The following is a 12,898-nucleotide window of genomic DNA, read 5'->3' on the forward strand; positions in this document are numbered from 1 at the left end:
TTTGTTATCGATGTCCTCCTTCTGGTTGTGTGTTGAGTTTATAATATCTTCACTGATGCCTATAAACTATGACAAATTAGCAAGGAAATTAAAGCTTTTCCCAATGTATTAATAAGATTTACTCTTCATTATTTGACTCATCCAACAATCTGAGAGCCTCTCCATTACTTCTATTCAAATTTATCTCTTCCTCTTCATGAATTACTGCTTTTGATTGATATGAAAAAATGTAGGGATGGTGAAGACAGCTTTTTTCTCTGACGGGATTAAAGTGAACTGCATGCTGCACATATTCTATGACTCCTTCATGTTACCACACCTGGGCACTTTGACACAGTGGCTGTTAGGAGCTGATATGGTTTGGCTGTGTCCCTGCCCAAAATCTCATCTTGAATTATAATAATACCCATATGTCAAGGGCAGGACCAGGTGAAGATAATTGAATCATGGGGGCAGTTTCCCCTATGCTGTTCTCATGAGAGCACATGAGTTCTCATGAGATCTGATGGTTTTATAAGGGGCTTCTCCTTTTGCTCAGCACTCATTCTGTCTCCTACCACCCTGTCAAGAAGTGCCTTCTGCCATGATTGTAAGTTTCCTAAGGCTGCCCCAGCCATGCAGAATTGTGATTCAACTGAGTCAATCACACCTCTTTTCTTATAAATTACTCAGTCTTAGGTATTTCTTCATAGCAGTGTGAGAACGGACTAATACAGGAGCATTCGCAGAAGCCATTCCTACTCTCCAGCAATAACTTAATGGTGCATGGAAGTGACCACGAACCACATGAACGTCTCCCATTAAATGCAAACCAAAGTACCCCCAGCTGCATTTCTGCTTAGCTGGATCCCAAAAATGCCTGTAGTCACTCCAATGTTAGCCAGTAGAAGAATACTCCGGAAGTCTGAGTGGAAAGAGAGAAATCTTAATCAATTGTAGGTAAAGTATTTTAATTTTGCAAGCTTTACAAAAACATATAACCATATCAGCACTGCTTCCCAGGGCCTTGGAAGGGGCCTGAACAAGGGAGGGCTATATATTGGTTTCCTATTGTCATTGTAACAAATTACCCTAAATTTAATACTTTAAAACAAGGATTATTTTACATTTCAAGAGGTGAGAAGTCCAAAATCAGTTTCACTGAGCTAAAATCAAAGTGCGGGAAGTGCTTTCCTTCTGGAGATTCTCAGGAGAGTTGGTTGCCATGCCTTCTCCAGCTCCTAGAGGCCACCTACGTCCCTGGCTCATGGCTCCTTTTTCCATCCTCAAAGCTAGCAGTGTAGCATTTTTACTCCCCTCTGACTTCTGCTTCTGTCCTTGCATTTCCTCTGTGACTCTCCTGTCTCCTTATAAGGACCCTTGTGATTATATTGGGCACACTTGGATAATCCAGAATAATCTCCCTATCTCAAGATCTTTCACTTAATCACATTTGCAAAGTTCTTTTTACCATGCAAAGCAACATATTCATAGATTCTGGGGATTAGGATTAGCATGTGGACATCTTTGAGGAACTGTTATCCAGCCTACCACAAGAGCCCTGAAGCTTAAACTTTACACTCTTCAGGTAAGTCTGCCGCTTCTTCCTCATTACTAAAATCTATTTGGTCCTGAGTTTTGATCGTGAGAGTTCCAATGGCGGAGGAATACCTGTAATTACAACCGAGATAAGTGTCATGAAGCGAAAGAGAAAGGATTCCTTGAGGGCAAACAATATGGGAGCTAATTTAGATAGAAGGGCAACAATGTCTTTGAATAAGTGAAATTTAATCTAAGATGCAAAGCATGAGGAATTAATTATGTAATGAACAAGGGAAGTATTCTAGACAGAGGAGACGGTATGTTTGGCCTGTGAATGCTGATGGCAGAAAGCTGTCACCTTCTGTGGCAGTATCTCTACCACTGAATCCTTAGCACCACCACGGTGACTGGCACATCAGACATGTTTGGGAATATTAGCTTAGTAGTTTTCAACCTGGCAGCATGTTACAATCATGCAGCAGCTTAAAAAATAACAGTGCCAGCCGGGCGCGGCATCTCACGCCTGTAATCCCAGCACTTTGTGAGGCCGAGGCGGGTGGATCATGAGATCAGGAGTTCAAGACCAGCCTGGCCAAGATGGTGAAACCCCATCTGTACTAAAGATACGAACATTAGCCGGGCGTGGTGGTGGGTGCCTGTAATCCCAGCTACTTGGGAGGCTGAGGCATAGACTTGCTTGAACTTGGGAGCCAGAGGTTGCCATGAGCCAAGATCGTGCCACTGCCCTCCAGCCTGGGCCACAGAGCAAGACTCTGTCTAAAAAAAAAAAAAGAACACGGCCTGGGCCCTAGCCAAGATCAAGTTAGAATCATCTGGAAGCACGGCCCAGGCATCTGCATTTTTAAAAGCTGCTCAGGGAACTCTAATGTGCAGCCAGGATTGAGTTGAGAATCGCTGTATTAGATACAATTGAGTGAATGAATGAATAAGTGAAAGGAAATATTTGCTTTGGGTAGGCTTTTCATTTAGAAAGTTTTCTTATTAGGGATAAGAAGGGTTTTGGCTATATTCGTTATATAAATTCCTATCCAGTCTTAAAAAATGCAGACAGACTTTCAAAAATATTATACTTGAATGCTCATCAGAAGAGACTGAAAGTGATCTAGCAACTATCCCAATGTAACTAGTTGTCTCTGTAGAAAGGCGATATGGTCAGAATGGGGAGGTGTTTGAAAAAAATACACCGCACCTACGAAGTAAGTGTTTTGAGCTCTGCTTTCCTGTTCCAGGGTGCATTTGGTTTCTGTAGTACTGACGAATGACCATGAGAGGGAGACATGCTCCTGACAGGTGTTGCTTCCGTGGGTCTCCCATCTCTCAAGCCCGGCTAGCACGAATCAGGTGTTTTCCACAACACTGTGGGTTCTCAGGCATAACAATGGAATGAGTAAGTACAGGAGATGAGACAAGTAGCACATATTTATCTACACCAAAGTTAGGGTCATTTCCGTTCCCCAACAATTTTAAACATTTAAACAACCAGAAAAAAAAAAATGAAGTGTTTTGTGTGCCGGACGTATTTGCGAAACTGTTAGAGAAAAAATTTGAAGCCCAGGAGAATAATATTTTCCTAGAGCAACTGGCACAACTAAAAAATATTCAAGAAAAACTTTCAGAAACGGATCTCTTTTCTTAATTGCAAAGTAAAATCTTAGATGTCCTTGGGTTTCTGAAGTTACTAAGATAACAGTTGGACTCTTGGAAAGAAAAAAAATGATCTCAGCTCCTTGCCATAACATCCATTTGTCATTTCTCTTTCCACTTACCTACACATGCCAGAACCACACAGATTGTCACACACACACACAAGGCAAAATATGATGGAATGTACATTTAGGCAAGTTACCTAACATATGTCCTATACAACTTCTAGCCCTGCTGCCTTGGGAATTAAGTTTCCAACACATGCTTTTTGAGGAACATATTCAAATCATAGCAACTGGTTTGATAAATTTGCTTAGAAGCAGGCAAGGAAAAGTAACAGAAGATAACACCAGAAAAGCTCATGGTCCAGGCTCATCTTACCTTTCCTCCAGTTCCTTTCTGGCCCTGGTTTCCTTTCTAATTTTGTAATATTTCAACTCCTTTGAGACCAGGATAGTTCATGGCTTGTTAAGTCTGGGCAAAGGTAAAGTTAAGGGTTCTTGCAGGTCCCAAAAGTCTTTGGGATATCCATTCAGTTCAGATAATGAGGAGAGTTGAGGATTCCAGCAATCTGTGTTGTCAAAAGGTTCACTTCAACCCTAGAATGGAACTTAGCTTACCCCAGGGAGTTAAACTGAACTGAAATCTTAGGCTTAGAGGGATCTTAACTTTTACATTAGCCCAAAACAAACTCCTGGCAATCATTCAAACAGAAGCAAAGCACATCTCCTTCTCAGTCTTGAAACATATGCCAGGAACTATATTACACTTTGCCTCAATTCTGCTCTCCTCCTCTCAAAACACTGATCCTGCGGTTTCATTTCCACCTTTACAAAATTGTGATGCCAATGTCAGGGTAAAGCCTGAGGCTATCCTTTTCTGACTTTTGAGGATATAGTCATACTCTGACAACTATTTTCTGCAAATACAACTGAATGAACATATCTTTGGACACACACTCCTGCCTTATTCCATTCAGGCTGCTATAATAAAATACCACAGACTGGATAACTTAAAAAGAATAGAAATCTATTTCTCACAGCTCTGGAGGCTGAGAAGTCCAAGATCAAGGCATCAGCAGATTCTGTGTCTGGTGAAGTCTTCTCTCTGCTTCCAAGGTAGCGCCTTCTTCCTGTGTCCTCATGTGGCAGAAGCTGAAAGGGCAAAATGCACTAGGGTGTTCCCATTGACCTCCTTTATAAGAGCACTAATCCATTCATGAGGGAGGGCCCTCTTAACTTAGTCATTTTCCCAAAGGCCCTACCTTTTAGTACCATCACTTTGGGGTTTAAGCTCTAACATATGAATTTTGGAGGGACACATACATTAAAACTATAGCAACTCGTGACCAGCAAGAAAGGAAACTTTTGACATTTTTATAAGAAAAACAAATAGGTGGATAAGTAATACAAATTGCTTTTAGCCTATGATTTATTTTAAGGCAAACAGAATGAGAAAAGACTCTTAACAATGACTTCAAAGTATTTTATTTTATTTTATTTTTATTTTTATTTTTTGAGGTGGAGTCTTGCTCTGTCACCCAGGCTGGAGTGCAGTGGCACAATCTTGGCTCACTGCAAGCTCCACCTCCTGGGTTCACACCATTCTCCTGCCTCAGCCTCCCAAGTAGCTGGGACTACAGGTGCCCGCCACCACTCCTGGCTAACTTTTTGTAGTTTTAGTAGAGACGGGTTTCACTGTGTTAGCCAGGATGATCTCGATCTCCTGACCTCGTAATCTACCTGCCTCGGCCTCCCAAAGTGCTAAGATTACAGGCGTGAGCCACCGCGCCCAGCCAAATAATTTTATTTTTTTATTTATTTTGAGACAAGGTGCAACCATGACTTACTGCAGTCTGGACTTCACAGGCCCAAGCTGACTTCTTACCTCAGCCTCCCAAATAGCTGGGACTACAGGTGAGTTCCATCATGCCTGGCTAATTTAAAAAAAGAAAAAAATTTATAGAGACAGAGTCTCCTTGTGTTGCCCAGGCTGGTCTTGAACTCCTGGTCTCAAGTAGTCCTCCTGCCTTGGTCTCCCAAAGTGCTGGAATTACAGGCATGAGCCACCATGTCTGGCCTGATTTTTATTTTTCAAAGACCTGAAAAATGAATTTTATTTGTTTATCTGGCAGGTCACAAGAGACATTAACAAAATAAATGGAGTTAGTTGCTTTTTGTGTTTTTGTTTTGTTAGTCACCCAACAGGATTTTTTAAGTCGCAGGTAACAGTTTGCAATAGGGTAGTAAGGTTTTAGGATTTTTCTACAGTGAATTCACTGCCTAAGATTTCCTCATCCTATCTTCATTGTGAACCCCCACACTGCATGTCTGTCACCTGTTTTAATTTTGACAAAGAAAAAGGAAAAACAGAGGAAGTTAAAAAAAGGAGGAGGATTAAAAAAAATCTATGAATCTATGACACAAACAACCCATAGTTAATTGCAAAAGTAACTAATACTTATATTACGTGATTAATAAAAATCCAGTTACCTGTAAAAATGTTAGGTTTAACCACTATGATTTGTATCCAGTCAATAATTAAAAATAAACCCTAATTTATAATCTTACTATGTTCTTCCTTAATGTGGTGCTATGCAAGTCATGGTAGTGGAATCGCTTTCTCTTTATGCATAAGTGGGGTACTTGTTGGCAATGTGCCTCTGGAGAGCATGATGCTCCACCAGCTATTGTGAGGCAACACCCAGGTATCAATTCAATAGCTGATTTTGGAATGGAATTTGCCTTCAGGTAGTTGACTTTTACAAATACTTAAGAAGTTTAATAACTGCCATTTCACTTGTTTTACTCAGCATTTTTGTGTTGTAGAAAATCAAATTCTGAACTTCCCCTGATCAGGACCCAGATACAGTAGTAGATTTCTATCTTCTCTTCCTCTGCACACTAGACACCATGACAAAGGGAACCTCCCCAGAAATTCTGCCAGGACCAGTTTCCAGTGAGGATAAGAGCATGCATGCGCACAGCAAAGCCAACTCAGAGGACGAGTTTCAGCCTGCTGCTCTGAGTGCCTCCGCCCAGACAACTGCTGCAACTCAGAACCCATCAAATACATATGAGCTCATGTGGACAGATGGAAAACCCATTAGGAAGTACAGCCAACTGTGTGTTACCACATTTCTGGGAAAGAAACCACATTTGGTGCAGGAGCAGTGCAAAATCACTAAGGTCAGCACCTTTAAATCAACAGAATGTCTAACCTCTCTCAAGCTATCACACAAGTAAAGCTATCCGGTTAGCTAAAGACTTTGCCCTACAGAAAAATACATGGACTAGGGCTAGACCAAAGACCCAAGCCCACCAATGACATCATGTACTTTTCTGTAGCTGTCTAATTTTTCTTAAAATTGTGATACAAACAACTTACTTCGTAAGAATACAACTGTTAGCTATTATAAAGTAACTTATGAGCAAAATGTAATTATACCTCAATAAAGTGGGGAGAAAGTACAATTACAAAGCTTAAAAGCCATCTTTTAAGAAATCGTTGGTTAGCCATACTTTTTTTAAGTTAACTCAGCATGTCTTTTTTTGTGTGACAGAAAAGCATACCTACTTTTTTGACATTTTTCTTGGACTATGGGTGACAGGAAGGAGAGAACTCTCCCCTGTCTTCCGCAGTCCTGCGTCCACGCAAGCCACTCCCCTCATGGGCCACTGAATACACGCTGCAGGACAAGGGACAGCTAAAACAGCAGCTGAGAAAGTAGACTTGCCTCTATTGCTGAGTTTTCTTTTGTAGTTTTCCCTTGTTTGGTATTTTAGAATCATTTTGCCACTGTTTTACCACCAAAGGTTGGCACCTACTTGTTTTTTCCACAAATTAGGATCACCAAGCTCTTCTCAATTTTACTTTGAGGGTAATCTTAAGGTAATTTCTAACTGAAATGTTTAATGTAAAATTTGCTTAAATGTCCATGTGGGGATGTGTGCAAGCTGTATGCTGACCACACGCTGATGTAAACTGAGACCTAGTTCTGGGGAGGATGTTAGCTCATATATATATATGGGATTTTAGAGTTATGAGCCAGGAACCATGGATGAAAACCAATATATATGTATCATAACACCACCAGCCACTGATGGGGACAGTCCTTTAGTCCCTTCATGTTGAGTGTTAACACATACTTGTGAAGGCATGTAAACCAGCCCTTCATTTTATCTCCCCATTCTAGACAACCAATGTTCTAATTAGTTGTTCTACTTCTCTATTACTAAACGTTTACTCTAAACTATCAGGCCACCCCCTGGTTTTCAAACACAGATCCCTTACATCAAAAGAATATACAGGCCAGGCATGGTGGCTTACACCTGTAATTCCAGCACTTTGGGAGGCAGAGGTAGTAGGATCACTTGAGACCAGGAGTTTGAGACCAGCCTAGGCAACATAGCAAGACCTTGTCTCTACAGAAAAATAATTTTTACAAAAGGATATACAATTCAAAAGATACTGCCTTATTACTAGAATCCCACACAGTCATTAATAATTAGTCCAGTCCATCATTGTGTATGAATGTCTCCCAGAGTAAAGTCACTCAGGTTTGCAGGTTTCCTCTCAATCTTATCAGGTGCCAAAAACAGGAGTGGTCTTGGCAACTAGCCTCACCCTTTGAGGCATCTGGAATAACTGAGCCGAGACATCATGTCATCTTTTGCTCTGAGACTCTTTTGAGGTATTAATGTAATATTGAATTTCCTTCCATTAATAACATTTTTTTTCTTTACTCTCAGCTACTTTTTCTCCTTCTCTCCATTAATACTCAAACTTTTTCACCTTTGGAAGGGACATTAGAATTGCCACTGTGCTGGTCTAGATTGTGGGCAGCAATACTAGTCTAGCAAGTAGCTCCTCCTCAATCCACTGCCATTCAGATAGGGTAAGGTTACACAGGTGCAGAACTAGTGAGCTAGTTTTGCCACCAGAGAACATAGCTGCATTCACTCTTGATCCCAATTTCTTAGATGGGGTGAAGGCACAACCCACCCGCATTATCCCCTTAGGAATTCAGATACAAAGTTTAAAAATGTAGTTACAGCTTCTTGCTTAGAAATCATCCTTGCTTCCAGCACTTGTAGTTGTAGCCCTGGTCCTAGGATCATTGCATCAGGTAGAGGAGAGAAAAAAAAATTGAGGTTGTTTGGGGAAGAAAGAGAAAATTATAGTCATTATACTAGTGTACTCCTCCCTTGGCAAGAATTGCATAGTCATATCAGCATCCTCCCCAGTCCCTCTTCCCAAATCAACCAAAAAACAAAAAAAAAACAGAAAAATCTAGTGGGGACACTCCTTTAGTCCCATTCATGTTGAGTGTTAGCACCTACCTGTGAAGGTGTGTAAGCCAGCCCTTCATAATTTATCTCCCTGTTCTAGACAACCAATGTTTTATACTCCTTCTACTTCTCTATTACTAAACTATTACTCTAAGGAGGTATCTCTCTGCCCATTGTTGGATATTATGACTTATACATTGTTCCTTGGTCTGAAGAAATGACAGTTGTCTGTACAAATCCATGCAAGTCTTCAGCTCTTGTTTTTTTATGGTGCTCTGAGCATTTTCATCTTCCACTAAGGAAGCAAAGCCCAGTCCACAGTCAGTGTCTAATTCCTGTCAAGACCAATGTGTAGCCCCCCAGGGCTACCAGCATCAGTTTCACTTGCCAGCTCTGGTCAGGGCCTTCCCACCAGGCAATCTGCCCCATAGCCACTGGAAGTTTCTGTCTCTCTTGCTGACAAACAGGACAGTTCTTATTGGCATTCTGTGCCTGCAAAGATGCAAAAGGAACATGTTTAGATTCATCCCATCTCTGCACTACTGCAGTATTCCTATATCCACTCACTTCATGGACCAGGTGGTGACCACAAGGGAGACACTGAGATAACTGCTTGTCTATTCCAGTCACCTTCTCAGCCTGGGGAGGAAGTTCTTCTGATGGGCATTGACTTATTCTCCTTTAATGCACCCCTCAAATTTCTATAGGGCTATGCACCATATGGACATTCCTTTAATAGATCAGATTTCCATCGTCCTCTTGCCTGAGTGTATGGCCAGGCCATTGGTCACTGCCCATGAATCAGTAAAAACCCAAACATGGAGGCTTCTACTACTGTTCAGTTCTTCCATTACTGTAAGAAAGACAGCATGCAGTTCAGCCCCCTCAGCTAATCTGTTTTTACCTTCTTTGATCAAAGCAGCAGCCTTCCAAACAGGAGGATGTTGTCCATTCACTTTGGAAATGCTTTCTGTAAACAGAGCAGCTCCTTATTGGTCAGTCAAAAGCTGTTCACAGTGCACTGTCCAAGTGTCTGTAGAAACCAGCAGCACCTCACAGTCTGCATCAGTCCTGGGGGTAAAGAGGCTCCCTGCTCATGAGTATCTCCTTCTTGCATTCCCCAGGTGGCATGATCCCCTAGAAACAATTTCCATTTTATTGGGGAACTCTTCCGGGCACTGCCACTCCCTGTAGCATGTTTCTCTGCTGTCAGCTCTTCAATCAAAGCCTGCACATGCTTCCCTCCATAGGGCCCAAAGGGGCTCGGTGGGGCCTGACCACAATTTAATCACCTCTGTCCAATAGTTATTCTCATTATGATTTGTGTGAAATTTTCAAACTCAGTTGTGTTTGCCTGTGGGCACATTGCTTATGCCAGTTATTTTAGGAGTATAAACAGCAGTAAAATCTCATATGAATATCTAGAAGTGGAAAGAAGTGATGGTAGATATAGACATGGCAGGAGAAAATGTGGTTGCCTGGGGACCATTTTTGCAGGGATATGAGGAGTGGACAAAGGCATAGGCTGGTAATTGGCAAAGCCATGTCACACCCCTTAGGATTAGCAGTTACTGAAGGATATCAACAGTCACCTACCTGATAAAGCCACGCACCAGCTGACGGCTTCTCCAGTGCTGGGGCGGCTGTGCCGGTGGCAGGGACTACCGCAGAGTGAGGTCCTCACCTCCTGGAGTGATGAGGGGGTCTCACTTGCCATCTTCTCCCAGCACCTGCAGCTGGGGAGCTCACTCTGGCAGCTGAAGTTCTGACTTTTTACACAATGATCAAGTGTTTTGATCCAGAAGTGATTTAAACTCCTAAATTCCTAGATAAAACTAGGCCCAGTAATCCCCCAAAAAGGCTAATAGCTCCTTCTTCTCTCACATAACTACTAAGAAATGTATCATTTTACAAAATAAGTTTTGAATTTTGTTTCAATTTTTGTTTTATCAGGTGCTACCCTAGTTCCTTTATTCTTCATGTTATATTTATATACTGTGGAATGCATGTCATCAATTGTATTTTTCTTCTCATATTCTGACACTGATGATAATCTCAATGTTTGGAAAAAAAACTATTAAATAAAATGCTTCTGTTTTTGTGCATCCTCAAAGGATAAACTGCTCTACATATACTGTAGAGATGCTGCATTAGGATATGCATATATTTCTGATCCATCCCACTTCTTAGCTTTATTTCCTAACTACTCCCTTAACCTAAAACTTCGCTAGCACAAAGCAAGTTTACTCATTTTTCTACAATGCCACATTTATTCTCCCATCTGTAACTATCCTTCCCTTTCTCTAGGGTGCCCTACCTTTGCTCACATGGCTCTACTCTTTCTTCAAAGTCCCTCTTCCCCTTGGGGCTTTCCTGATGGCCCCGATGTCCTTTGACATGCAGGTCCACACTACGCTGTTGTTGTTGTTGTTGTTGTTGTTTAATAGATATTGGGTCTCACTATGTTACCCAGGCTGGTCTTGAACTACTGGGCTCAAGTGATCATCCCGCCTTGGCCTCCCAAAGTGCTGGGGTTACAGGAGTAAGCCACCATGCCCAGCCCACATAGCACACTTTTGACACCAACCACATGTTGTCTGGGATTACTCACTCTCTTACATATCAAGTTGAAACATGAAATTGTCAACATAAAACTATTTTTGGCCTACAAAGACAGCAGTTATATATGGTTCAATTTATGTGTCTTCTTACTCCAAATACAATTTGTTGCATTCTTGTTTTCTCTGATAGCCTCTTCCATTGTGTAGGTGTTTGCTATTAAAAAGAGATAGAGCTTGACTACTCTTAAATTGGCAAAATAGTAGATAAACTTCCAATTTAATCTGAAGAGGATCCTAGTCCATTAACACATTCACTTAGGAAGATTTGAGATGTTTGTGAGTCTCTGCAAAAATATCCTACTACAGCCTAAAATTTAAATATAAAAACTTCCAGTACTAGGAGTTACAGCTATAGGCATATGTTTATAAATATTATAGAATTTTAATAGATTCTATATTTCAAAAAGATTATTCACAGAATTTTAATCAACAAATTTTATATTCACTGGAATTATTTTGTATTTATTATATAATTAGGTATACAACCCAGTTAGAACATTAGAATATTGTACTTTTTCTAATTACACTATACAGATTCCTCTGATCATCTCCCTTATTGTGGTCTTAATTCTATACATAATTACATTAATTACCATGAGAGAGATGAAGCTAGATAAGGAAAAACCTTGTGAGAAAGTATACATATTTTTAAAGCTAAGAGAATTATAAGGTATCTGATATCAGGTGCAGAGCCTTATTGCTTTCCAAATTAAAACATTCCAAATAGCATGTTGATTATTGAACTGCCTTCAGTACTCTAAGGACAGAATAAAATTATAACAATGGTCAAGCAGAGAACAGGGCAGCATTTCACTTTGAGTACATCCATATTGGTAGGCTCAGACTTATGTGAGGAAACAGATAAGTATTTCATCACCTCCTTGCTTTAGTTCTGTGTGGATAGATCAGAGAACCCAGGTTTCTTTTTCAGTGATTCCATTTCTTAGAGCCCTATTTTCCTCCGTTGAAGAGTCACATCTTTAGAAATTGATCCAAAATACCTTTATGATATTTTATGAGACTTTCATTTATGTAAATTCAAAACACATAAAAGACTTCATGAAGCCATATAAAGATCTATTTTAGAGAAAAAATAGAATGAGTTTTATATGAGTTGATTTGAATTTGCCACTTGTCATTTATGAGACATTAAAAACAAACTCTATACTGTCATGATGAAGTGCAAAAATAAAATAAAAACTAACTCTATAACTTGGTTCTTTTTTTTTTCTAATCTTGAGATTTCCATAGAGTGCTGTGGTATAATACCTTGATGAATACAGTCTATCTTAATGCCAAAAAAACGGGAAGAGGTCAAATTTCCCCCACTGATGGTAGGTAGCCCACCTGAATCCCCAAGTTCTTTCACTGTCTTGAGATAGCCTCCAACGATATTTTAAAATATGAGAGCTTTCTTCAGAGATCTTCTTCCTTTATGTTCCCAAAAACGCAGTCATCTTTAGCTATCTTAATCTTGCTTTTTCTGGATAGAAAACTAGAATAGTCTTTCTGCTGTGAAGTAAACAGAGAGGTCAGAAATGTAAATGAAAAGAAATCATTTCCATAACAATAACAAAGTCACAGAGGTTAAAACAGTATTGAAAGGGCAACAGAAAGCTTACATTTGTATAAGCAATGGTTATTTTAAACAGTTTTATTCTGTAGAAGCTTTATTTTGGGGTGAGTGTAAATACACTCGTTAGGACTGAGAAGAGCACCGCCTACTGGTTTTATGTGTCCTCTGCATCTTTCAGGGCCCTGGGATGTCACCCAGGTTAACATTTAACTCTACCTGTCTTG

General features: G+C 40.3%; 1 protein-coding gene across 3 annotated transcripts in view; it reads right to left on the minus strand.

Moving 5' to 3' along the window:
- Positions 1 to 4,195: 4,195 nt before the first annotated feature.
- Positions 4,196 to 12,898, minus strand: part of SNX31 (sorting nexin 31) — an 83,205-nt gene continuing 74,502 nt past the window's right edge. The window contains exons 11-13 of one of the 3 annotated variants that reach the window (XR_008536932.2): positions 12,446 to 12,610; positions 5,074 to 5,287; positions 4,196 to 4,340 (exon numbers count right to left, since the gene is read on the minus strand). Coding sequence is in view for 2 of the 3 variants with exons in the window: in XM_054657426.2 (XP_054513401.1) it covers positions 12,515 to 12,610 (96 nt within the window). In the remaining variant the exon portion in view is untranslated. Of the gene's footprint in view, positions 4,341 to 5,073; positions 5,288 to 11,524; positions 12,611 to 12,898 lie in introns of those variants that run through there. The other 2 variants (XM_054657426.2, XM_016959732.4) reach the window with 2 other exon arrangements.

The sequence above is a fragment of the Pan troglodytes genome, chromosome 7 (assembly GCF_028858775.2).
Source record: "Pan troglodytes isolate AG18354 chromosome 7, NHGRI_mPanTro3-v2.0_pri, whole genome shotgun sequence".
Lineage (NCBI taxonomy): Eukaryota > Metazoa > Chordata > Mammalia > Primates > Hominidae > Pan > Pan troglodytes.